Source organism: Pleurodeles waltl, chromosome 2_1, assembly GCF_031143425.1.
Source record: "Pleurodeles waltl isolate 20211129_DDA chromosome 2_1, aPleWal1.hap1.20221129, whole genome shotgun sequence".
NCBI classification, from domain to species: Eukaryota; Metazoa; Chordata; class Amphibia; order Caudata; family Salamandridae; genus Pleurodeles; species Pleurodeles waltl.
The window spans coordinates 749,387,325-749,413,101 of record NC_090438.1 but is presented as its reverse complement, the minus strand read 5'-3'; the positions used below and the strand labels follow the sequence as shown (position 1 = coordinate 749,413,101).

General features: G+C 43.0%; 1 protein-coding gene across 3 annotated transcripts in view; it reads right to left on the bottom strand.

Moving 5' to 3' along the window:
• Window positions 1-25,777, bottom strand: part of LOC138268128 (enoyl-CoA delta isomerase 2-like) — a 231,173-nt gene that overhangs the window by 60,264 nt on the left and 145,132 nt on the right. For all 3 annotated transcript variants that reach the window (XM_069217539.1, XM_069217548.1, XM_069217556.1), the window contains one exon: window positions 16,817-16,937. In XM_069217539.1, the coding sequence (XP_069073640.1) occupies window positions 16,817-16,937 (121 nt within the window). The remainder of the gene's footprint in view (window positions 1-16,816; window positions 16,938-25,777) is intronic.

Below are 25,777 nucleotides of genomic sequence, written 5' to 3'. Positions count from 1 at the left end.
ACAGCTCATAAGCTGTGAGTCATTGGTTCAGTTTTTTGGCCTTTCAGTTATTAACAGTGCATTTCATTTTTGTGAAATCTTTTGATAATAAAATTTGATCCACTGAACCATCACTCACCCTTGTGCCAAATCCAACAAGTATGTGTGGTAAAAATGACAAAACCTGCTCCGCTGTAATCAGGCGTCGCAGCACACCTGTGACATGCTAGGTGTCTCTTGTGGGACCCCGATGATGAAGCATGCCACCAACTTAGTTGGTGGGTGAGGGGTCTTTTTAACATAACCAAAGTGCCTTTCTTTTCACAATTTTATTGTTTGGAACAACACATAAGTAGGTGGACACATCAAATTTATCTATTGCAAAACTACGTGTGTTTGGGGGGGGCACCTATGTTTTTGGTCCCAGGTGCGGCCTTCATCTAGGGAAACCTACCAAACCCAGACATGTTATAAAAATAGACACCCCAAGGAGTCCAAGGAGGTGTGGCTTGCCTAGATACCCCAAAACTTTCTTACCCAGAGTCCTCTGCAAACCTCAACATTTGCTTAAAAAAGCATATTTTCCTCACTTTTCTTTGTAGGATCACCGCTGCGGCACAAATTTCCTACCACCCAGAGTTCCCCTCAGTCTCCGAAGTAAAATGATACCTCACTTGTGTGGGTCCCCAAATCAGAGTCAGCCTAAAAGATGTATAAAAGAAAAATATGTGCTTATCAAAGTCGCTGTGCTATCTCCTCAATCTCTACAGGTTTTTGGCATTTTTCTGTTGCAGGCACCTGGGCCACCCACACAAGTGAGGTACCATTTTTATCGGGAGACTTGGGGGGATGCTGGGTGGAAGGAAATTTGTGGCTCCTCTCAGATTCCAGAACTTTCTGTCACCGAAATGAGAGGAAAAAGTGTATTTTTTGATAAAATGTTGAGGTTTGCAAAGGATTCTGGGTAACAGAACCTGGTCAGAGCCCCACAAGTCACCCCATCTTGGATTCCCCTAGGTGTCTTGTTTTAAAAAATGCACTAGTTTTCCAGGTTTCCCCAGGTGCCGGCTGAGCTAGAGGCCAAAATCCACAGCTAGGCACTTTGTAAAATGCAGCTCTGTTTTCTTTGTGAAAATGTGGTGTGTCCACATTGTGTTTTGGGGCATTTCCTTTTGCAGGTGCTAGGGCTACCCACACAAGTGAGGTACCATTTTTATCAGACTTGGGGGAACGCTGGTTGGAAGGAAATTTGTGGCTCCTCTCAGATTCCAGAACTTTCTGTCACCGAAATGTAAGGAAAATGTGTTTTTGGGCCAAATTTTGAGGTTTGCAAAGGATTCTGGGTAACAGAATCTGGTCAGAGCACAACAAGTCACCCTATCTTGGATTCCCATAGGTGTCTAGTTTAAAAAAAATGCACAGGTTTGCTAGGTTTCCACAGGTGCCGGCTGAGCTAGAGGTCAAATCCACAGCTACGCACTTTGTAAAAAACAGCTCTATTTTCTTTGTGAAAATGTGATGTGTCCACGCTGTGTTTTGGGGCATCTCCTTTCGCGGGCGCTAGGCCTACCCACACAAGTGAGGTACCATTGTTATCGGGAGACTTGGGGGAACGCTGGGTGGAAGGACACTTGTGGCTCCTTTCAGATTCCAGAACTTTCTGTCACCGAAATGAGAGGAAAAGTATTTTTTTGCCCACATTTTGAGGTTTGCAAAGGATTCTGGGTAACAGAACCTGGTCAGAGCCCCACAAGTCACCTCATCTTGGATTCCCCTAGGTGTCTAGTTTTAAAAAATGCGCAGGTATGCTAGGTTTCCCTAGGTGCCGGCTGAGCTAGAGGCCAAAATCTACAGTTAGGCACTTTCCAAAAAACATGTTAGATTTCAATGTAAAAATATGATGTGTTCATTTTGTGTTTCCTTTCGCGAGCATTAGGCCTAACCACGCAAGTGAGGTACCATTTTTATCGGGAGACTTAGAGGAACACAGAATAGCAAAACAAGTGTTATTGCCCCTTGTCTTTCGCTAAATGTTTTCCTTCCAAATGTAAGACTGTGTAAAAAATAAGTCTATTTGAGAAATGCCCTGTAATTCACATGTAGTATGGGCACCCCGGAATTCAGAGAAATAAACACTGCTTCTCAACACCTTATCTTGTGCCCATTATGGAAATACAAAGGTTTTCTTGATACCTATTTTTCACATTTTATATTTCAGCAAATTAATTGCTGTATACCTGGTACAGAATGAAAACCCATTGCAAGGTGCAGCTCATTTATTGGCTCTGGGTTCCTAGGGTTCTTGATGAACCTACAAGCCCTATATATCCCCGCAACCAGAAGAGTCCAGCAGACGTAACAATATATTGCTTTAAAAAAATCTGACATCGCAGGAAAAAGTTACAGAGTAAAACGTGGAGAAAAATGGCTGGTTTTTTTTACCTCAATTTCAATATTCTTTTATTTCAGTTGTTTTCTGTAGGAAACACTTGTAGGATCTACACGAATGACCCCTTGCTGAATTCAGAATGTAGTCTAATTTTCAGAAATGCTTAGCTTTTTGGGACTCAGCATTGGTTTCTCACCCAGTTTTGTCAATAACTGGAAGGAGGCTGAAAGCACCAAAAATAGTAAAAATGGGTTATGTCCCAGTAACATGTCGGAATTGTGTTGAAAAATGGGGTTTTCTCATTCAACTCTGCCTGTTCCTGGAAGCTGGGAAGATTGTGATTTTACCACCGCAAACCCTGTGTTGATGCCATTTTCAGGGGAAAAACTACAAGCCTTCTTCTGCAGCCCTTTTCCCCCTTTTTTTGGAAAAAAAACTAACTTTTCGCTGTATTTTGGCAAATTTCTTGGTCTCCTTCAGGGCAACCCACAAAGTCTGGGTACCTCTAGAATCCCTAGGATGTTGGAAAAAAAAAGGATGCAACTTTGACGTGGGTAGCTTATGTGGAGAAAAAGTTATGAGGGCCTAAGCGCAAACTACCCCAAGTAGCCAAAAAAAGGCTTGGCACCGGAGGGGGGAAAAGGCCTGGCAGCGAAGGGGTTAATTGCATATTAGACACAAACCTGGAAAGGACACCCCCCAGAACAGGCACCAAACTACTTATGCCTGCAGCACTTTGTGGAATAATGCAAAATATGGAATTAGAAGATGTCTGACAGTTGAGCCACCCTACTTAGAGAGCATACACCTCTCATTTTGCGACACATACAGCAGATTGGATAGGGTACTGGTGGCAGGATTCTCGCATACAGAAGACATTGAAGTAGTATGAAATATGACATTTAGCGTGCTTCGTCTCAGATCACTGTCTGGTGAGTTGGGCCATGATATGGGGCTCCATGGCCTGTATGACCACGGAATGAGAGGCCCTAAAAGCAGTATCGAGAGGAACCTGCATGGGTCTAACCTGCGGAGTGCATTGACAGCTGTGTACAGAGTTAAGCAGAGAGGAGGCAGCACTGGCAGTGATACAAGCTGGAACCCAGGAGCACCCGGAAGTGCGCAGGAGGGAGCACGCTCTGGCGCATAATAAACAACAGGAACCAACTGGACAACTATACCCTAAAACTATTTAGGCAGAGGCTAGAGGGAGGGCTACAAATCGGGCAGACTATTGGCATGGATCCTGGGTGGAGAGCATACAGCGCCACTCACGACATACCTCATGGTGCCTGACGGCAATAGGGTCACTTCTAGAACAGGTACAATAGGCGCGTTCTATTACATCTACAGTATGTGTATACAACAGATCCAGACATATCCCTGCACCAATACACCCCGTTCTCGGAAAGCCTGGACATTCCCAAGCTTGAACTGGTGGCATCCGAGGCACTAGGCACCCACATAGAACTAGAAGAGCTTAGATCTGCGCTGAATATGCTCCCACGGGCTAAGGCGCAAGTGGGCGACGGCTTCCCATCTAAATTTTACCAGATGTTCCCGACCACAATAAAACAGTGGCTTCTGGAGGTATTCCTAGAGGCGCCTGACATTGGGATACTGCCGCAACAAGGATGGCCCTACAGGCTATAGGCCGCTCACAATGATCAACTCAGATTTGAAGGTACTCTGTAAATTACTCGCCAATCGACTGGCCACTCACAAGACTCATCTAGTACATGAAGATCAGAGCAGGTTTATACTGGGCAGAAACATTGGAATGAACCTCAGGCGCTTTGTCCATGTCCTTCACGAAGTCGAACATCATGATGAGGAATTGGCATTTGCCTCTACTAACCTCGAAAAAGCCTTTAACACTGTGGACTGCGGTTATTTATTTGAGGGCTTTGGCCCCAATTTCACAGTTGGTCTGGCTGTTGTATAATGAACCCAGTGTTAGAGTGCACGTGAGACGCAGTCCATGAGACGTGTGGACCTTAGGCCGTGGGACGCAACAGGGCTGCCATATTCGTTGCTCCTATTCGTGCTTGTGATGGAGCAGTTGGCGATACAGGCGCATCAGGAGCTATGGGACTGGGGAATCCAGCCTGGTGATGTTTGTCACATTATATCACTGTATGCAGATGATGTGTTATTTTATCTCTCCTCCCCCCGCACTGCTTTGCCGATATTGCTGTGACTGTTAAATGAGTTTGGAGACTTCTCCCGTCTCTGACTCAGCCGTACCAAATCATTGCTGTTCCCCCTTGTAGCCCTAGTTGGAAACCCAGTGGACTGTCTCCCAAATATTGGCTTGTGTTGGGAGCTGGCACGATTAAGATATTTAGGGATCATCATGGCGCACACCAGATCACAGCAATTATGCCTCAACATAGACAGGGTACCAGATGGGTTAAGAAAGTCAGTGGATACCATTTCCCTATCCTTGATGGGCAGACTGGCCATGGCCAAAATGGTGGTACCGCTGAGATGGCTGTATACTCTATAGAACTTGTGATGCCCTCTCCCCATGAAAGTGTTCTGACAATTCAACTCCTTCCTCATTTCGCTGCTGTGGGCAGGGAGGCCTTGCAGAGTGGCCCTAACAATGCTGACCAGATGGTACAAAGAGGGGTAACTAGAGGGGCCACGACTCAACTACAGCACCCGGCCCGATGGTTGGGCACGGGTGACAACTGGGAAAAACTCCTGCTTGCCGGGATGGGGGAGGCAGGCCGACTGCCGGAATTTTTTTAATGGAGGGTGCAGGAGTCTCTAAAGATACCCCATACTTACTCCGGCAAACAATGAAGATATGGCAACGCTTCTATGAGACAGTAGTAAAACGGGACCCATTACACTGAGAACTCCCGATTAGGACATTAGTGCTGGTTTGGCAAATGAGGGACAATGTGTCCTTCTAAGCTTGGAGAGAGGGTGGCTGTGTCCTCCGTGGGAATTTATACCCCAAAGAGACCTTCATAACTTTTGAACAGTCTCGCAAGAACTTTGCACTCAGACCCAGGTACTTCATACACCACGCCAGACTAGCTCAAATAGCCAAGACGACCTGGCCGTCATACCCCACCGCCCCCAAGCCTACCCACACCCTGGAGATCTAATGGTCCTGTAGAACAGCTAGAAATTTGATTACGCTGCTATATAAGGCAATGCACGCTGATGCGGCGGGCCCACTTCACGGGCCCATGCGGCTTGGGATGCCGATCTCGAAGCTCCATTGGACGACAGAGACTGGACACAAGTCTTTGACCTCACCCGCACAGTCTCCTGTAATGCCCGCTTTAAGTTAGTGGACTACAATTACTTGCATCGGACATATCTAACCCCCAAAGACCATCACTGCATGTCCCCAACATGACTGAAAAGTTGCCTGTGTTGTAGGGTGGTTGGGCCAGACTATCTACACCTGGCCTGGCAGTGCCATGCTGTGCAGGGCTATTGGACCTTAGTGGTGGAAGTCTTAATGAGAACCACACACCTCAAATTAGAACTCACATCGCAGAACTGTTTACTGGGCAGTGTCAGAAGGCCATAGGGCCAAAAAATGGCATACAAACTTTTACAACTGCACTGTGCTAGCCAGGCGTAGAGTCGCTATCACCTGGATGTGCCAGAGGATGCCTGAGATCGAACTATAGCACAGAGACGTACAAAAGTGGTCTCTAGCAGAGAAGACTAATATGAAACTCAGCAGGCGTGATGAAAAAGTAAAAAAGACCTCTCAGACTGGCAGACCCATGTGAAAAACTCCTAGCCCCAGATACCGACACCTACACAACAGACAGCACAGGCACCAATGAGCACACAGGGAATGACTCAAACTCAGGAGAGAATGGGTAGCAGACTTAACACCACCAAGGTAAATTGCTTGAAAGAAGGGCAAATTGTGTTTTACCCTGGAGGGTACTCAAGAAACCAAGTGGGTGATGGGATTGTGGATGGAACTCCTTCTCATGTCATCCACTTCATATCATGTGTATCATTCTCCACTAACTGCTGTATTGTGTTTTCTAAAATTTGAAAATAACGTTTTTAAAAAAATACTGCAGATGAGGTACTTAGCAGGTGCATCTAATTAAGGTAAATATTCATCAAACACCCTTTTGCTTTATATCCAAGGTTTAATAAATTGCTGATTGCATTAGTGTCAGAGACATTACCGCAGCAATTCACAAAGGTAATTTACACTTGTGAACAATTTACCTGTGTAGGTGTATTCTTATATACACTGCTGATATCGATGTCTACAGAGACATTAACTTTCACATGCACTTAAATACCAATGTTTTTATTTTTTATAAAGCATAATATCTACTAAATGTGGGTGATTTTACAGGGATTCATGTTCTGCATTCTGCTAAAGGTAACACCTATTATCACTACAGAGGTTCTATAAAATTGCATCTAGATGTATCTTACTAAACACCTTCCAGTAAGAAAAGCGTACAGCCAACTGTCACACTGATTTGATGATGACATCACTAATGTTATGTAACATTTCATGAATGATAAAATATTTAAAGTCATAAGCAAGGCAAGCTGGGTCACTGAACTATATAACTGGTGAATGTTAGTGGTGTTTCGGTTTATAAACTTTAGTTTTTCAACCTTTTCAACGCCAACTAGAATGTCACTTTAACCTTTGGTGAATTTCTGAAAGAGAAATTCATATGACCAAACTAAAATGCCTCTTTAACTTGTTTTCTTCAGTGAATTTCAGTTTTTTAAATATATTCAGCCAATACCCCACATGTGCAAGGGTTTGAACTAGACGGGGCTGCCTCTGCCCTGCCCAGCATGCAGTTCTCTGTCTGCGTGCTCCTGCCACCTCCCCATGCACTACCTGGTCAGGTTACAGCTGCTGTTTATGCTGGCTGGCTCTATGTGGCCAGACTGGTGCCCAAACCCTTCCTGCCTTCCATACATCCTCTGTTTGTGTGTGCCGATCCCTCCCTTCTGCCCTCCATGATCCTTTGTGCTGCCAATGCTGGACTGCCCTCCATGGTCGTCTTGCTGCCCCTGCCCTTTCCCATCCTTTCTGTGTGCGTGTGTGCGCACCTGCTCTTTTTCTCCCTCCTGCCCTGTGGTCCGCTGTGTTACCTTTGCCTAGGCCAGCCTGCCCTCCATGTTTACCTTGCTGTCCCTGCCTCCATTTCCCAGTCCTCCAGTCTGCGCATCACTGCCCCTCCTTCTTCAGGTCTGTAATCAGCTTGGTGCATTGCTGATGCTAGCCTCCCCTTCGTGATCATTTTGCTGCCTCTGCCCCCCCACCCTCCGTTTTGAATGTGAGTGCCCCTGCAAATTTGTAGTCCATTGTGCTGCCACTGCTCAGGCATGCCTGCCCTGAATGGTCAGCTTGTTGCCTCTGCCTCCTTCTTTCAGTCCTCCATAATCAACTGGCTAGTCCTGCCTATGATGACCTGCCCTCCTTGGTACGTTTGCTGTCTTTGTCCCATTTTCCATGCCCTACCTTCTCCATGTGCATGCTCCTTCCCTCTCCCTCCATGGTCTGTTGTGTTTGTGCAACTAGTGCTGTAGATTCACATGGTTTGCATGCTCCTGCTAGCTATTGTTGGACTAGCAGGTGACCTTAAATATGTAGCCTTAGATAGGAAAGTGTGAGGACCATGCAAGAAGTTAAATACAAAGAGTTTAGATGAAAGGATGTACATCTGCAACAACCAAAGGCTTCTTGGGAGTTGGAGGCTTCATATAAATCTACAGCAATACATGCCACAAACTAACAGACGCTTACAAGGAAGGTAACATATTTTGTTTGTAGCATGTGTGGCTGTAAATACATATGCCCTGCATAAACTGTAAAGCAGTACTCTCCGAAACGGTGGTTAGCCAGTGGATGTTGCCGAAGACTCAAACAGAGTTCTAAAGACAGCTTGTCCAACTGTTGCTTGGTAGAGTGGTAAGGCATCCACAGTACTGTTTGGTAAATGTGTCTGGAGAGAACCATGTAGCTGCCTACAAATGTCAGCTATGGGTATATTCCAGGTAAAGTAATTGTGGCTCATTTTTCCCCAAGTGGGATGAGATCCGGATGAGGCAGGCAAATGTATTTTAGCCTTAATGTAGCAGCTGTGGATACATTTGGCAATCCATCTGGCTATGCCTGCTTTAGATTGAGCATGCAATTTATGAAGTTTGGCAAAAGCAACAAAAAGTGTCTGAGTTCTGCAAAAAAGGTTTGGTCCTACCAATAACATACATGAGGGCATGCGTTCTCAAGTGTGTGAAGGGCCCTTTCTGCTACAGAGTCAGACTGAAAGAAAATGACCAGTAAGTCAATGGTTTGGTTGAGAGGGAATGGATATACCACCTTTGGGAAGAATCTAGGGTTGGTTCTGAGGACAATTCTGTTATGAATTTGAAAGATGAGGGCCTGCAATTCACTAATGCACCTCAAAGATGTAATGGTGACAAGGAAAGCCAACTTGCAGGAAATGAATTGTAAAGAGCATAACTGTTGGGGGCCCAATGAGTCTTGTAAGGACACTGTTAAGGTTCTAAGCAGGGGTAGGTGGTACGTGGGTGGAATAACGTGTGAGTCCTTCCATGAAAGCTTTGAGGACAGATTTTGAATGAAGAAAAGTGTAGTCTGATCTCCAAGTAGGCTGCAACAGCGGTTAAGTGGGGGCGAATGAAGTGCCAGCTAGATTTGACTTTTTGAACACAGAAACGGTAAGAGACGATATCTTGAACTGCAGGTTTGAGTGGGTATATATATATTTTGTGTGTTGTATTGTTTTTAAAAGTGATTGTGCACAATTCAAACTGTTAGTTATGAAAAAGATCTCCGTGATCGAAACGCGTAGCGGGCATACATTTTAATTGTAAAACCTGGTCCTGGAGTCCGAGTTTGGTATTTGTATAATATTTTGCAGCAGTGCTACTTCAGATTAACGTGGGACCCCGTCCCTCCGACTTGCACCAGTCCCGTAAGGGGGCGGTAACCAGAAGAAATCGGTGTTACACTGTGTGTATATATATATATATATATATATATATATATTTATATATATATATATATATATATATATATATATATATATATATATATATATATATATATATATTATCACTGTGCTTCGGCGTGGTCACTCCGCACCAAATCGCCAGTGGTGCTGCTATGGGGGAAATATTGAAAATATTGAGAAAAAAGACGATTGTGTCGAAAGTGCATAAATAATTAATTAAGATGGCGGCCGGCAGGCCAATGAAGGCAGTTATGCCGAAACGCGTTCCTGTTGCGTCCAAGCAATAAAAGTTTGAATACACGCTCCGGAGTGCTGCTTCCTGAATATATGATTGAAGGCAAGTGTGGATATATATATATATATACATATATACATATATATATATATATATATATATATATATATATATATAAATATAAAACATATATTCATCTTGCCACTCAAAAACCCTACCCACCATAAACCCTAAAAATACCCTTACCACCCTAAAACCCATACCCACTCTAAACCCAAAAAACCCATACCACCCAAGAACCATGCCCACCCTGAAACCTAAAAGCGCCCTTATCACCCAAAAACCCATACCCACCCTAAAAATACCCTTAGCACTCTAAATCCCATACCCACCCTAAAACCTAAAAATGCCCTTAACACCCAAAAACCCATAGTCACCCTAAAACCTAAAAATACCCTTGTCACCCAAAAACCTGTCTCCACCCTAAAACCTAAAAAATACCCTTACCACCAAAAACCCACACTAAAAAACGCCCTTACCACCCAAAAACCCAGACCCGCCCTTAACCCTAACATACTCTTATCGCCCTAAATCCCATACCCACCCTATCCTAAATCCCATACCCACCCTAACCCCTAAAAACTACTTGTTAGAAATGGGGTCTTTGGTTGACAGTCAGGTTACCCCCTGATCAAGCAAGGACCCTCACTCTAGTCAGGGTAAAAGAGAATCACCCTCAGCTAACCCCTGCTTACCCCCTTGGTAGCTTGGCAGAGCAGTAGGCTTAACTTCAGAGTGCTAGGTGTAAAGTATTTGTACCATTACACACAGTAACTTAATGAAAACACTACAAAATGACACAACACAGGTTTAGAAAAATAGGAAATATTTATCTAAACAAAACAAGACCAAAACGACAAAAACCCACCATATACAAGTCAAGTTATCAATTAAAAATCAAAAAGAGTCTTTAAGTAGTTTTAAAAACACACTAGCGCTGCTAGAGTGAAAATGTACCTGGTGCGCGTCAAAAATAACCCCGCACGGGCGAGTGTGCGTCAAAAATAACTCCGCGTGGCGGTACGCGAGTCGAAAATGCAGCCGCACGATGATCCGAAAATCCCGCAGCACAGGTTGTGATCTCCCAGCCTCCGTCAGCGATGCTGCGCGTCGTTTCTCCTGCTCCGTGCGTCGATTCTTCGGTCGCGTTTCTCAGCTGCGGAGCCGGCGGCACGTTGTTTTTCTCAGCCGCAGACTGGATTTGCGTCAATCTTTTCCCCGCACGGCGCTCTGTGCGTGGATTTTCTTGTCTTTAGGCTGCCAGCTTCTCCTTTCAGGGTCCCAGGAACTGGGTGGGCACCACAGGGCAGAGTAGGAGTCTCTCCAGAGACTCCAGGTGCTGGCAGAGAGAAGTCTTTGCTTTCCCTGAGACTTCAAACAGGAGGCAAACTCTAGATCAAGCCCTTGGAGATTTCTTCTCAAGATGGAAGGCACACAAAGTCCAGTCTTTGCCCTCTTACTCTGGCAGAAGCAGCAACTGCAGGATAGCTCCACAAAGCACAGTCACAGCCAGGGCTGCTCTTCTTCCTCAGCTATTCAGCTCTTCTCCAGGCAGAGGTCCATCTTGGTTCCAGAAGTGTTTCTAAAGTCTGTGGTTTTGGGTGCCCTTCTTATACCCAATTTCTCCTTTGAAGTAGGCCTACTTCAAAGTAAAGTCTCTTTGGAATGTGAAATCCTGCCTTGCCCAGGCCAGGCCCCAGACAGTCACCAGGGGGTTGGAGACTGCATTGTGTGAGGGCAGGCACAGCCCTTTCAGGTGTGAATGACCACTCCTCCCCTCCCTCCTAGCACAGATGGCTCATCAGGATATGCAGGCTACACCCCAGCTCCCTTTGTGTCACTGTCTAGTGTGAGGTGCAACCAGCCCAACTGTCAAACTGACCCAGACAGGGAATCCACAAACAGGCAGAGTCACAGAAATGGTATAAGCAAGAAAATGCTTACTTTCTAAAAGTGGCATTTTCAAACACACAATCTAAAAATCAACTTTACTAAAAGATGTATTTTTAAATTGTGAGCTCAGAGACCCCAAACTCCACATGTCCATCCGCTCCCAAAGGGAATCAACACTTTAATCAGATTTAAAGGTAGCCCCCATGTTAACCTATGAGAGGGACAGGCCTTGCAATAGTGAAAAACGAATTTAGCAATATTTCACTGTCAGGACATATAAAACACATTATTATATGTCCTACCTTAACCATACACTGCACCCTGCCCTTGGGGCTGCCTAGGGCCTACCTTAGGGGTGTCTTACATGTTAGAAAAGGGAAGGTTTAGGCCTGCCAAGTGGGTACACTTGCCAAGTCGAAGTTACAGTTAAAACTGCACACACAGACACTGCAGTGGCAGGTCTGAGACATGATTACAGAGCTACTTATGTGGGTGGCACAACCAGTGCTGCAGGCCCACTAGTAGCATTTGATTTACAGGCCCTGGGCACCTTTAGTGCACTGTACTAGGGACTTACTAATAAATCAAATATGCCAATCATGGATAAACCAATCACATACACATTTTGTAAAGGAGCACTTGCAGTTTAGCACTGGTTAGCAGTGGTAAAGTGCCCAGAGTAACAAAAACAGTAAAATCAGAGTCCAGCACACATCAACAACCTGGGGAACAGAGGCAAAAAGTTAAGGGAGACCACGCCAAGGATGAAAAGTCTAACACTACTTACCACTCAAAACCCCATAACAACCCAGAAACCTAAAAATGCCTTACTACCCAAAAACCCATACCCATCCTAAAAGCTAAAGCACCCTTACCACCCATAAACCCATATCCACCCTAAAACCTAAAAAAGCCCTTACCACTCAAAAACTCATACACACATTCTAAAACCTAAAAAAAACCTCACCGCCCAAAAACGCATACCCACCCTATAATTTAAAAATACTCTTACCACCTAAAACCCTATACCCAACCTAAAGCCTAAAAACACCCTTGCCACCCATACCCACTCTAAAACCTAAAAACGCTCTTACCACCCAAAAACCAATACCCCCTTTAACCCCTAAAAACCCTATACATACACACATATATAAATAGATAGATAAGTAGATAGATAGATACAAACACTTAATACTTACTCTGCTGGGATATGTTGCAGATCTCCCTAAACAAAAAAGAAGGTTCACCGCTCTGGCGCAACTGCTTGCTAAACGGCTGATAGCTATGCACGGGGGGCCAGGACCGCCCCGGGGGTGGAAGCCTGGATCCGTAGTTTAATATATTGTGACACAAACAGTGAGCTATATGCCTACCCACATCCCGGCCCCTAAATATATGGCAGCCTTTGCTAGATTTATTGGTGGAACATCCTGGCGGATGGGGTAAGGGAATAGCGAGTGGACTTGGACTGTGCTGCTATCTTGGGCGGATGCTGCGCTGTTGTTGGGTGGCAAGCTTTTGTGACCTCACCTTGAGAGCAAATGAGGGGAAGCACACACCCCCGGGCCTTCTCCCCTCTGTGGCCAGTCACTGTGTATACTTGTGTCACACATATGTTTTGACTGTTTCCTCTGCCTCATAAGCCTGATGTTTCACCGTGTGACGAGGATTACTCCGGTCTTATGTGTCATGTTTTTTTTTTTGTTTAAAAAAAACCCATATATATTACCTGTAAAACTGTTACCACGCATATACCGTTATCATTCATGCCTTTACAAAATTAAAAAAAGAATAATACTTACCTTCGAAACGTTTACTAAGCATATGCCTTTCCCATTCAGGCCTTTAGAAAGAAATTAGTAGTAAAGGCATGCGTGGTAAAGGTATGTTTGTGGTAAAGGCATGAGTGGTAAAGGGAAATGCGTAGTATTGGCTTCTTGATAACAGTCATACATGGTAATGACTATGTTGTAATAGCTGTTCCCCCTCAATACAAATGCGACCAGCAGAAGGGCACCTATAAGAAAACAAGTAATACGTGGTCCATGCTCCATCGAAGGGATGAAGACACATGAAGAGAAAGTGAAACTGGCTGCACTCACCGATGAGAAGCAAGAAAATAAGAGTGACCACAAAACCAGCCAATGGTAAGTAATGGACAAGTGTAAGCTCCTATTTTTTCACACCTTAAGTGTTACCCCTTTCTCACTCTTCAGTATCCATGTGGGCCACTTGGCACAGCTCCGCAATCAGTACAAAGTAAACTTCAAAATGTACACAAAGGACCCCAAATCACCCTGAGCTGGCTACCAGGAGCGACCATCAGGCCAACATGACTTTATACCTGCAACATGTGTTATACTGGATGAAGCAGAGCTTCCTTTGCATAAACTAAACAAAAAACTACAGCTCAGTTACCAAAGCTGAGCGAAATCACTGTACTTCATCTGGCCCAAGGGCCTCAGAAACAGTTCATGACCTTTATGACACTAAGATCTGGAACTCCCCTGGTCTCTAAACACTCGTTTATATCTCAAGTCAATTCGATTGCTAAAGACATCAACATGCAATTCTCTCTTCTGAAAAATGTTCCCATTGTTCCAAATAAACAGCTAGCTGGAGGTCATAAAAGCTCTATTATTGTCACATGTTGATTCCAGCAACGTCACCTACACAGGGATTCCAATGAAATTAATGGACAAGTTAGAAAAACTACAAAAATAGACAGCCGGAATGTGCCTGAAACTTCATAAATACAACAAACCAGCTTTGAAGTAGCTCAACGGACGTCCCCTACAATCATGCTCAAGATCCTCCGAATGGTTAACAACGCCTACCCAGGAGAAAGCCAAAAAAACCTTCACAAACTGGCCACCGCTTTATTCGTCAACCAAAAACACACTTTCAGCCACTGCACATTTAATCTATCAATGGACCATTAAACAAATTCAATACGTAGAAAGATCCTTGGGAGTCCAAGTAAATAGGCTAAGTCAGCAGTTCTTAAACTGGGGTCTGTGAAGTTTTCTCAGGGGGTCCAAGACTGATTAGAAAATGAAATCATTTTAACAAATAAATAAAGTGTATATAAATGAAGAATCAAAATGTCCAACTTAAATGTTCCAGTAATAATTAAGTGGGGGTCTATAGAAGTCAAAAAGTTAAAAACCACTGGACTATGAATGCCATGTACCCATACCTCTGAGCCAACTGAAATTACATGCAGTTTTAAAAACGCCTAAAAACTCGATTTTCAGATTCTTGTCCAACTGAACTTCTGGGAGAACAGGGACAGGTAACGTTCCCCACCGCACCCAATCACACAAACCTCTCCACGCTTTTTAAAAGTAGACATTTTTCAAATCTTTGAGCACACTGAAGTAAAGCAAGATGTTCAACGGAAGTTAGATAATCGTGCTGTCACTCTGCTAGTTCTTCATTGTATAATAATATAATTAAATATTTAAAAAGCCTTGGGGGTGAACAAAAAAGAAACCTTGGACTAACGGCTCTAAATAGCCAAGTAAACGCGGATAAATTTTTAACATACCCATATGTACTTGTGTAGTTTTTACTGCAATACCTTCATTTTGATGTCAAAGCATAACATCCTTCATTGTAATCTTCCCAAAAATACTTTAGTACTGAATTCCAAACCATGCTTACACATTCTCCTGAATCACTAAGTTTTTCCCCATTTAGTAAGCATGATTCATTTCTAGGAATAAGGACTAATTCACACCAAAAACAGTATTGGCACATATCTCCTCACAGAAAAAAACCTTTGTGAACAGGGTCCTATTCACCCCAACATAGCAGGGGGTTTGTAAATTTACTGTGATGTTTTTCCTTCATTGCTGGATGGAGTGCCCGACCACACGGGGAGTTTTTTCAAACACAAAACATAGAATCAGGAGGTCATAAGCACTCAAAATTATGGTAACAACCATAATATGTTTAATATAGGAAAGGTCGATCTATCACAATGTTTGCACACAACTGGAGAATCATCAAAGAACATTTAACAACTCAGGATTCCTAATTAAATATGAGCAGCAACTCAAAACCTAAATAGTTCTTGAATGAAAAAATACTCAGACGAAGTAAATGAGAAGCAGGAGGGAATCTACATTTATAGAGAGAAAAATAGACAACTGTACATCTGCCACAAAGCATGTTTATAGTAGCAAAAGCTCCAAATACTTTTGCAACCATAAAAATGCTTTATAAGACGTACTAATCCCATTTTAGGAATAAAAAAAAAGTTTTTCTGACTCTTAAAATGGGATTGCAAATGGATGCCGATTCAGTATTTGAACGGGGCATGTTTCAGGTGCCTCTTCCAAATGCTTAATCGTTATAGTGCAAATCAATGATTTGCAACCAAAATTTGGCAGCAAAATTTTGAAAGATTACCAAGACTGTAAAGTAATCGTAAACAGCGGTGTCCACTGCACATGTCAAGGGGGTGGAGGTGGTGTGGAGGGGGAAGACGGGGACAGGGGAATCGTAATAAAAATTAAAAAAAATTACAAAAAAAAAAAAACTTACAGTTCCAGCCGCCTCACTCCTCTGCTCTCCTGGTGTCCCAGCAGTCCCTGGGACACTGGCACAGACTCCCCCCTCCCCCCACACACAATCCTGGTGCTGCTCTCATGCTATGCCTAGCATGAGAGCAGAGTCAGAATTGGTTTGAGTGGCTTGGTCTGCCGCTCAGACAGTGCACTTGAGTCTGTGCAGTTTTTCCAACCCTAATTGCGCATGTCAGTTTGGCTGGCCTAAGATGAGGGGAAAATAGATTTATTGAATGAAGCTGTAATTCCTAAAAGTGCTATCTGCTCTCAGACCTTTCAGTGCCACAGGCCAACATATACAGATTAGGTGAAGAAAGAAAGGCCTTCAAACAGTGCTTGATTTTTTAAAAGTTACTGCTAGGGTAAAGGTACTTCACATGGTTTCACTAAAGCTGACTCAACCAACAACCCTGCCACTGCAACCGAATGCCAGTACCAGCATTACCTACATGCTAGATATATCACTGTTAAATAAACACAGCACTGATAATTTAGGTTTGAAATAAACAGATGGCACTACCATGTGAAGTAATTCCATAAATCTGTGCCGGTGTTAAGAAGGGTGGCAGTGCAGAGCACCAGAAAACACTGGCATAAATTAAGTACTTCCTTAACGCTTCCACCCATCAGGCCTTAGTGGGTATAAACACCATGTAACACGTTTCAAAGAACTTACCCTGTCAGTAGCATACACAATATCGAACAATCCCAGTAAGGTGACAGAGATTCCAACAGCTGGGCCATTTACTACTGCAATAAGTGGCTTGGGGAAATCGATGAAACTACTCACAAATCTCCTGTAAATGAAGAGTGGAACATTAAGTTTCTTTTTTTGAATTTGATTAGAATGTTGATAGCGCGAACATCGCAAAGTGCATTAGAAAACATGAACAATTTTAAGTTTGATTTCAGATTTCTTATTGTAACGCTTTCTGCATTGTCTATCAACTTACAAAAAACAACTTTTTGCAAAAATTAGCAGAGTTTGCATATATCTAAACCCCAGGGAAAAGGATGTAAAGCGTCAACATGAAAGGCATAGAATGGAAAATTTCAAATTTTAATCATTTAAAAAAACTTTGGAGGCCACAATTTAACAAAAGCTCACATCCAAATGTTTATTTATTATGAAAACCTATTTTATAAAAAAAAAAAACCATTGGCCAACGATATTATTTGTAAGTCCATTAAAGGAAGAATCACCATATGATTCCTAAGATTTGTGAAAAACAAATGTATCCAACAAAAACTTTTCTTGCTCATTCTGGTGGTCATTACGAGTCTGGTGGTAACTTGACCACCAGACTCGGGATGGCGGTCGGACCACTGCCAATGGGGCAGTCCAAGCGCCACATTATGACCATGGCGGTGTTGTCACTAGTTGGACTGTCATCACTGCCAGGATTAGTGATCCCGGCGGTCTGGCGGTCCTAAACTGCCAGGAATGCGCTGCAGTGGGGATTACGACCTCATTCTCCACCAGCAATTTCATGGTGGTAATACAGCCATGAAAAGGCTGGTGGGAAAATGGGTGCAGGGGACACCAGGGGGGACCCTGCACTATCCATGCACTTGGCATGGGCAGTACAGGGCCCCCTTGGCCAGCAGGGGGGCCCTGTACTGCCCGCTTTGCAGACCGTGAACACTGCATCCTACAGCATTACCACTGGCTCGATTGCAAGCCAGAGACAATGCTGAAAGTTGTTCCCCGCTAGGTGAGCGGGCGGAAACTCAGGTTTCACCCACCAACCTAGCAGAAAACTCGTAATAGGCCCAGCGGGGAGGTAGTCACCATGGCAGCAACGTCCCGCTCGGAAGTTCGGCAGACTGGCAACCGTCTGCCGAACTCATAATCAGGCCCTCAATATCAATTTGCTCAAATTCCACATCTAGCTTTCTTGTAGTGCTGCAAGTTTTAATGTGTTACAGTGATTAAAGTTAAATGGAATGAAGTCATGGGACTTTGTGACAACAGCAGAGCCATGGCTTGGTTGCATGGTTGTAATTATTTGGAAAGCAGTCCCAGTATCCACCTGTGAAATTTAGCACTATATTAGCTATGCTTAAGAAGGAGGCCTACTGATGTCTGGATAACACATTGTTAGTAATCATGTGTCATTCACCCATGCCTTACTTTAATTTTCGCCTAAACTTTCAAGAGCCACATCTACTCATAGAAAAAAGCTTGCAATATTGATTGGCAGCTGACCTCAATAGGGTTTAGCTGCAACTCTGTTGGCCACTAGTTGGATACGTCTTCTGTATCAGCCATTCAGTGGAGACATAGAGTACACAACAGATACTGAAGAGAGAAAGGTAAATGAAATGATTGAAATTAGCTACTTTTACTAACAAATAACACGTTCTTCAGGGCTGGCTGCCTAACAGATGCTTGAACCCTCCATTGTCTACCATGGGACTTATTTATCAACACCCCAAAAGAGATATAAAGATGTGACAGAAAGTAACACTTGTCACGATTAACACTTTTTTCTGAGACAGGTTGAAACATGCATTGGCAAAGCCAATAGGTCTCACCTATAAAAGAGCTTCGCCATTGTTTGTTAGTCATGTTGTACTGCAGGCACGGCTGGTGTGGAGCATAAGTGAATGTTTAAAAAAAAAAAAAAAAAGGAGCCCAGCATTGGTTGCGTGATAGTGCCTTTTTTAGGTGTGGCATCAGCCAAGTCCTTTTGATTTTACTAAAGTTTGTATAATATATTTACGTAAAGGGGTTTTCAGACATCCCTTCACATTCTTGCGTCATTCACATTTTGCTTCTGCCCACTACTGCATATAGCAAGGGGCAGTGGGTCAGCCTACTTAAGACACCAGTTAACTTCACTGTGAGAGGCTGCATTGCGTTCTCTCACCAGAAGCACATCCACACACAAGCTAGTTCTCTTCAGTGCTAGTGTTTTTGTTTTTACTTTAATGAGGCCTTTGTGTTAACGGCCAGATATGCTGATGCACATTCCATCTGCATCAGGTTCCATCTCCTGCCAAAACTGTAGTATATTCCTTTTCAACTGTTTTGCTTTTCTTACTGTTGCCATTTAACAGTATACCAGAATGTGTCCATTTAAAACTGTTCTTTATTAAATTATGTTCTTTTTAACTTTTTCCTTTCTCTTTCCTTCTATCTCATCTTTTGTCCCTTCTTTCATCCTTGCCTTCTCTCATTTTTCTCTTTTGTCTTTTAGTTTTTTCATTCTCTTTTGTTCATTTTTTCCTTCTTTCTTTCCTCCTTGCTCTCATTCTCGTTCTTTCTTTGATTCCCTTAACTTCTACCTCTCTTCTTTCACTTTTCTTCCTTCTTTCTCTTTTCCTCATTCTTCCCTGTTTCGGTCCTGACTTTTCTTGCTAATCTTCTTTCTTCCCTTCTTTATTGCCTGACTTCTTTCTTTCTTGCCTGCGCTATTTCTTACTTTTTATCTTGATGCTTTCTTTCTTGTCAGCCTTTCTCTTTCCTTCTCTCTTTATCCTTCTCTTACCTTCTTCTCCTTTTCCTTTCCTTCTTTATCTTATTCTTTCTTTTTCACTTTCCTTCTTTCGTTCTCTTTTCTTCCTTTGAGCCTTTTTTCTTGCCTTGCTTATTTCTTGACTTTTCTTGTCTTTTTTCTTTACTGCGTTTTTTCTTTCTTGCCTGCCTTTCTCTTTTGTTCATTCTCTCCTTTTTTTTTTCTCTCTTTCTTCTTTATTTCACTTTCCTTCAGTCTTTCCCTTTTCTTCCTTCTTTCTTACCTGTCTTTTTTGCCTACCTTTTTTCTTTCTAGCCTGCCTTCTATGTTGCCTGTCTCTTTTCTTGCCTGTCTTCTTTCTTTCCTGTCTGTCGTTCTTTTTTCCCGCCTGCTTTCTTTCTTTCTTGCCTGCTTTCTTTAAAGCAAGGGGCTTTCAGTCAGGGGCAGACTGATTGACTTTTTTAGGTCTGTGTTCGACAAGACCTTCTGATTTTACTAACGTTATAGCTTAGTTACTTATACTTTCAGTAGGATGTCATCAATTAGACTGTGGCTGGTGCCATTTACATTTTTCTTCCACCCCCTCCAGCATACATTAAGAAGCAATGTATCAGTCCACTTCAGCCATTGTCAGACGTCATAATGAGTTATGTCATACCACACTAACAAGGAACACATTCACACAAAAAGTAGTTCCCTTAGGTGCAAGGTAGTACTATCGTAATGTATGTTTGTTACTTTTTTTAACACCCCAAAAACTTTTTTGCTTGTAGCAATTATTTTTGTAAATTTTTTTACATTGATGAGGGGGGCAGAATATTCCCAAGCAATAAAGTTTTGCGAAACAAAACACGAATTGCCAGAATTCTGGCAGCCAACACCATACCTATTAGCTTTGCCAAAGCTTAATTTTGTTTACCTTTCAGTAATGGATGAACAGCAGACGCGCTGTTGTACAAAATGACTAACATCATCAAAGCCAATAGTTCTTGTAGACAATACCTATTGGCTTTGCCAATTCTAACAGGCAAGACCTACAGGATTTGCCAATTCTTGATTTAATTGTAATGAGATACAGTACCTAATGCTATGGGTGGGCTTTAAGGCCTTTTTACTTTTTTTTTGTTTTAAGGAACAAGAGACTCACAAGCAACAGTGCGGCTGGTGTCTCAGGCGAGACCTAAATAGTATTTGTACACCCAAGTTCCACTTTGGTATGCAAGAACAACAGATTGTGAGAGCAAACTTACAGAATCAAAATACATTTATAATTTTACACAAAGAAGCTTAATGAACCTGCAAAGTTTCTCAATGTGGAGAATTGTTCACATTAAAAAAAATAGGGAGGACTGGGTAGTAATGGAGACATACTCATTTACATCCCGAATTTGAAAAGGGTGTGCGCATTTAGAATGTCATTAGATGTGCAAGAACACCGATTTGCAAGGACAATTTTCCAAAATTTCTACAAAAACGCCATTTAGGAACAGAAATTACAACATTATGGTAGATTTTCAACACTGATAGACGTAGGAGAAGTGATGGGAACAGAGGTGATATCTCGGGAAGGACACCTTGAAACAGGTGAACACCTACAAGTTTGTATGATCGGAGGTTTTCACGTACTTATTGCAGGCAATTCTGTACCCCGTATATGCACACAAATATGCTTCTATGAGAGTAAGAACACTTCCAAACTGGGACGGAGAAGGAACACCACCATATTTTAAGTGGTTGGAAGGATAATATTTTCAATAGAAAAATATGCCTTCAACCCACAGAAAAAACGAAAACAGCGACTTTTATGCATGAATAACACACCCAACAGGTACAGGTGCAACTACTAAATGCATACATTTTGTACACAACCATTCGTGGTAGTTTTAACAGTCCTAGATTTTGTAGAATTACACATGGTGTTCTTTCGGACATTCATGAAATTTGGAAATTTACTCCAAACACAGGTGTAACCTTATGAATCGCCACATTGTATGCAGGGTGCATTCTGTGGAATTCAATACAGAATTTAGAGACATTTGCTTAACTAGTGTTGTCAAACCAGGGAATACCACCTGACAATGAAAGTTGTCCCCAACTCCAACCATAAAAATCCATATACAACCTTAGCAAGACTAGTTTCCAGTTTCTTCATAATTTAATGAGCTGTGTACTGCAGCAAGGAAATCTATTTTCTTTTGACCATTTGCAGAACATTCTTAAAATGTTGGAATGATGGGGACCAGTGCAAAATACATTTGTTTGCAAAAGCAAATTATACAGCCAATTTCCATCACTGGGCAAGCATGCACAACCACTAACATGGTCTCTTCACCTAATGGTTATTTCGTTTTCCATGTCTTTCTGCCAATGACCACCAGGCCAGACCATCAATCATATTTTGTCTTTACACATACTAAAACCATGATCAACAATTAATACTTGTGTTCACAATGTAGTCCTTAAGGTGTCTTTTATAGTTTTGCAATCCGTGGCATGTACGGTAAACTAAGAACCCTATTCAGAATGATTTTTCTAGGCACAATTAAATTATGCCAGAAAAAGTCAAATTTACTCAAAGTATCAAAAGAGGCTGAAATGAAATGACCATTCTCCAGGGGCTGGAAGAATGGGCAGGTAAATACAATGCAGATGTGGAAAGACCACCTACTGACTCAGGGCCTGATTACGACCTTGGTGGATAGGATACTCTTATCCTGCCATTTTACAAGTTTCATAGGATATATTGGAACTTGTAATGTGGAGGATGGCATATCTGTCACGTTTGTGACAGTATCTGATCCGTCAAGGTCGTAATCAGGCCCTAAGTGTATTGGATTTGTATTGCAACATTTACAAAGCTCTCACTACTCCTATGCAAGGCAATGAAGTGCATGGGTATCGTGCTACATCACATATATGGGGTCATTCTGACCCTGGCGGTAGACTACCGCCAGGCCAACGACCGCGGATGCACCGCCAACAGGCTGGCGGTGCATCCATGGGCATTGAAACGGAAAACCGGCGGTGTCCCGCCGGTTTCCCGCTGCCCTGGGGAATCCTCCATGGCGGCGCTGCAGGTAGCGCCGCCATGGGGATTCCGACCCCCTTACCGCCAGCCTGGCTCTGGCGGTTCTGACCGCCAGAACCTGGATGGCGGTAACGGGTGTCGCGGGGCCCCTGGGGGCCCCTGCAGTGCCCATGCCACTGGCATGGGCACTGCAGGGGCCCCCTAACAGGGCCCCACCAAGATTTTCAGTGTCTGCCAAGCAGACACTGAAAATCGCGACGGGTGCAACTGCACCCGTCACACCCCTTCCACTCCGCCGGCTCCATTCAGAGCCGGCATCCTCATGGAAGGGGGTTTCCCGCTGGGCTGGCGGGCGGCCTTCTGGCGGTCGCCCGCCAGCCCAGCGGGAAAATCAGAATTACCGCGGCGGTCTTTGGACCGCGCAGCGGTATTCTGACGGCGGTACTTTGGCGGGTCAGAATGACCCCCATAGTGTGTGGACGGAAGGGTGCTGTCTGTTTTGATCCTGTGGTAAGTGTTTCCATGCTGTGCCAACCGAGATTACCACAGTGGTGCTGTTATCTTGTTATGCACTCCAACGATTAGCAATGAGACAGTTGAAGAAGTGCGAGAGATAGGACCATAATTTATGATTTTCAGTAAGATGGAAGCTTTGCAGGCCTTTTTATGGTAATCCTTTGGTCACAGTCGGCTAAGCTGGTGACTGAAGTTTGGCCAATCTAAGATTTGTATTTATGGTCCTGAGCAGGCATTGGTGGGAAGTAGAGATGGTCACAGGCAATCGTTTGGGATGGACTTCATTACCACCATCCCTTTTGCGACTGAAACCGTGTATGTCAAGAAACATCCTAGTATGTAGTAGTTAGGACCCGCAGTGCAGTGGTGAACTAATTTAGAGTCCTCTGGTGACCAGTGGTATGTTGCAGATCTCTTCAGCTATCCCATTCCTATTTAGTTAACGAAGAGTGGCTCGTTGATGTAGACTGGTAATGTACTCTGTGACCGGCATTACTTTTAGCGATTGTGTCTCATTTGAGTGTAAGAGGGCCAACCAGTAAAAGGGAATTATTATGCAACCTGTTTCACCTACATTAGGCTGCATGACTCCAGACTGTCGTAGTTGTAGTATTAATGAGGGGCAGGTAGGGTTATGTATGAATTTACGAGGACGAAGAGAAAGATGGAAAAGCTGTGACAAAGAGAGAACGCAGGAACCTACAAGAGGAAGATAAAGGGGCAGGGATTGTGAGGTGGTGGATTACAGAGGCATGAGGTGAAATAAAAGCCCATTATTTTCACATAAAAAAAGGATCTCTTACTCAAATCTGGTGGCCAAGGTGCTTTAAGAAGGTGCAGTTCAAATCTGAACTTGTATTTTACCAAGTTTTCATTGATATGATAAATTATTGTACGACACCTTCTGTCCATGCTGTACCCATTATTTGTGGCCACTGTTTACAGCCATCAATTTTTAGCGCTGGACATTGCCAGGCTTGAAAAGCAAGTTCACTACAACACATTTATCAATACTTTGAAACAGAAAATTCAAATCATTTCTGCAGCTATGATGCGTACTTGGGATTCGTGAGTAGGATTTTTAAAATGATATCCAAACAAGAGGTTATTTATCACATAAAGGGTTCTTTTGGAGTGCCTGGACAGTGTTCTTGTTACCAGGGGCTAACAGGCGGTTATCACTGATTAAGTACTGAATACTGCACCATCTGAGATGTGCTGAGGAAAACAATGTCTCTTATTTATTGATTTATTTATATATTTATTTAGGAGAATTGCAGTACTCTCATATTAGTTTTAGCTTCAAAGCACTAAACATGTTTACATACCACTAACATTTAATGCTTTCATGAGGCTGAGGAAAAGGCAGTTCCTTATTTTTGCAACATTAATATTATCAGGAAATCGAGGTAGTATAATGCAGATTAGGTAGGAGAGTAATACATATATACATGAGGTTGATGTGTTAATTTAAATTGTTTCTCTTTTTAAGCAAATAAGCCAAATTTTCTTTAAATAGGTATAATAAAGTGATGAAGTGCACGCACCCCTGTTGCTTTCATTTTAAAAATACACGCACATTTAAAATTGTTCATAGAGATTGACCAATTAACCAGTTCAATAGTGCAATACTGCTTATAACTGACAAAACGTGCAAGAGAGAAGACAGTTTAACTGGGGGGGGTCATATATTTAACCCATCAGACATTGCTGCCACATAAACTGGCACGTCTTTGGTTTTGTCCTTTAGCCTGAAAAGGCGGCACAGTAGATTGTTAAAAGAGAGATTGATGGGTGCCCCTCCTAGAAAGTACTCAAAATTTGAAATCACTTTCCATTCCTGGCCCAAGAGGTCCTCGTTTCCATAAAATTAGGAATTGAGAGGCGAAAATATCTGTAAATTATGTTTTCATGATTTTTTGAATTGTGATATCACGACACTTTATAGGCCTCTTCACCAAAAAATAAAAATAAAAATAAAATCTGATTGCATTCTCCAAATTAAGCAGGCACGTTTGTAAAAATCGCAGCCTTTAACCGATTTTACGATGTTTGTGCAAACCGTGAACATCTGTTGGGTCTGAAAAGTCAAGTGTGTTTTCTAGCACTTGGAGATTGTGTTGATCGGCTGTTAGGGGCTGCAAATTGTACTTGAAACAACAATTATTGTTATGAGTTCTAGCTCAGTGTTTTGAGATTGTGTAGTTATCTTGGAAACAGCCATAGTTGTATCTCTCTAGTGAACAATAAACAGTATTGTGTTTGCATTGCTTGGCTATAATTTTCGAGAGTAGTGGTCCTTTTCCAGGTGAGGCTCCAGGGATGAAGCTTGAACATTGCTTGCCTACCTACAGGTAGCCAGGGTAGTGCTTGCATGACTTGTGCCTTGCATTCTCAGAGGTGAAGGCGCAGATGGAGTCTTGCAGCAAGCAGCATTTGAGGATTAGGTGCATTTTGCAGATGATGAAACTAGGGGAGCCATTGCATAGGAAATTGAAAAAAGTTGAGCTTGACGTTTATGAGAGTGAGGATACACTGTGCCTTTTGTTAGTATCCAAGGTACAGGGAGATGTGTCTTAGTCCATTCATTGCGTATAAGTTGCTCTCTGTGACTTGATTGACAAGTAGTAAC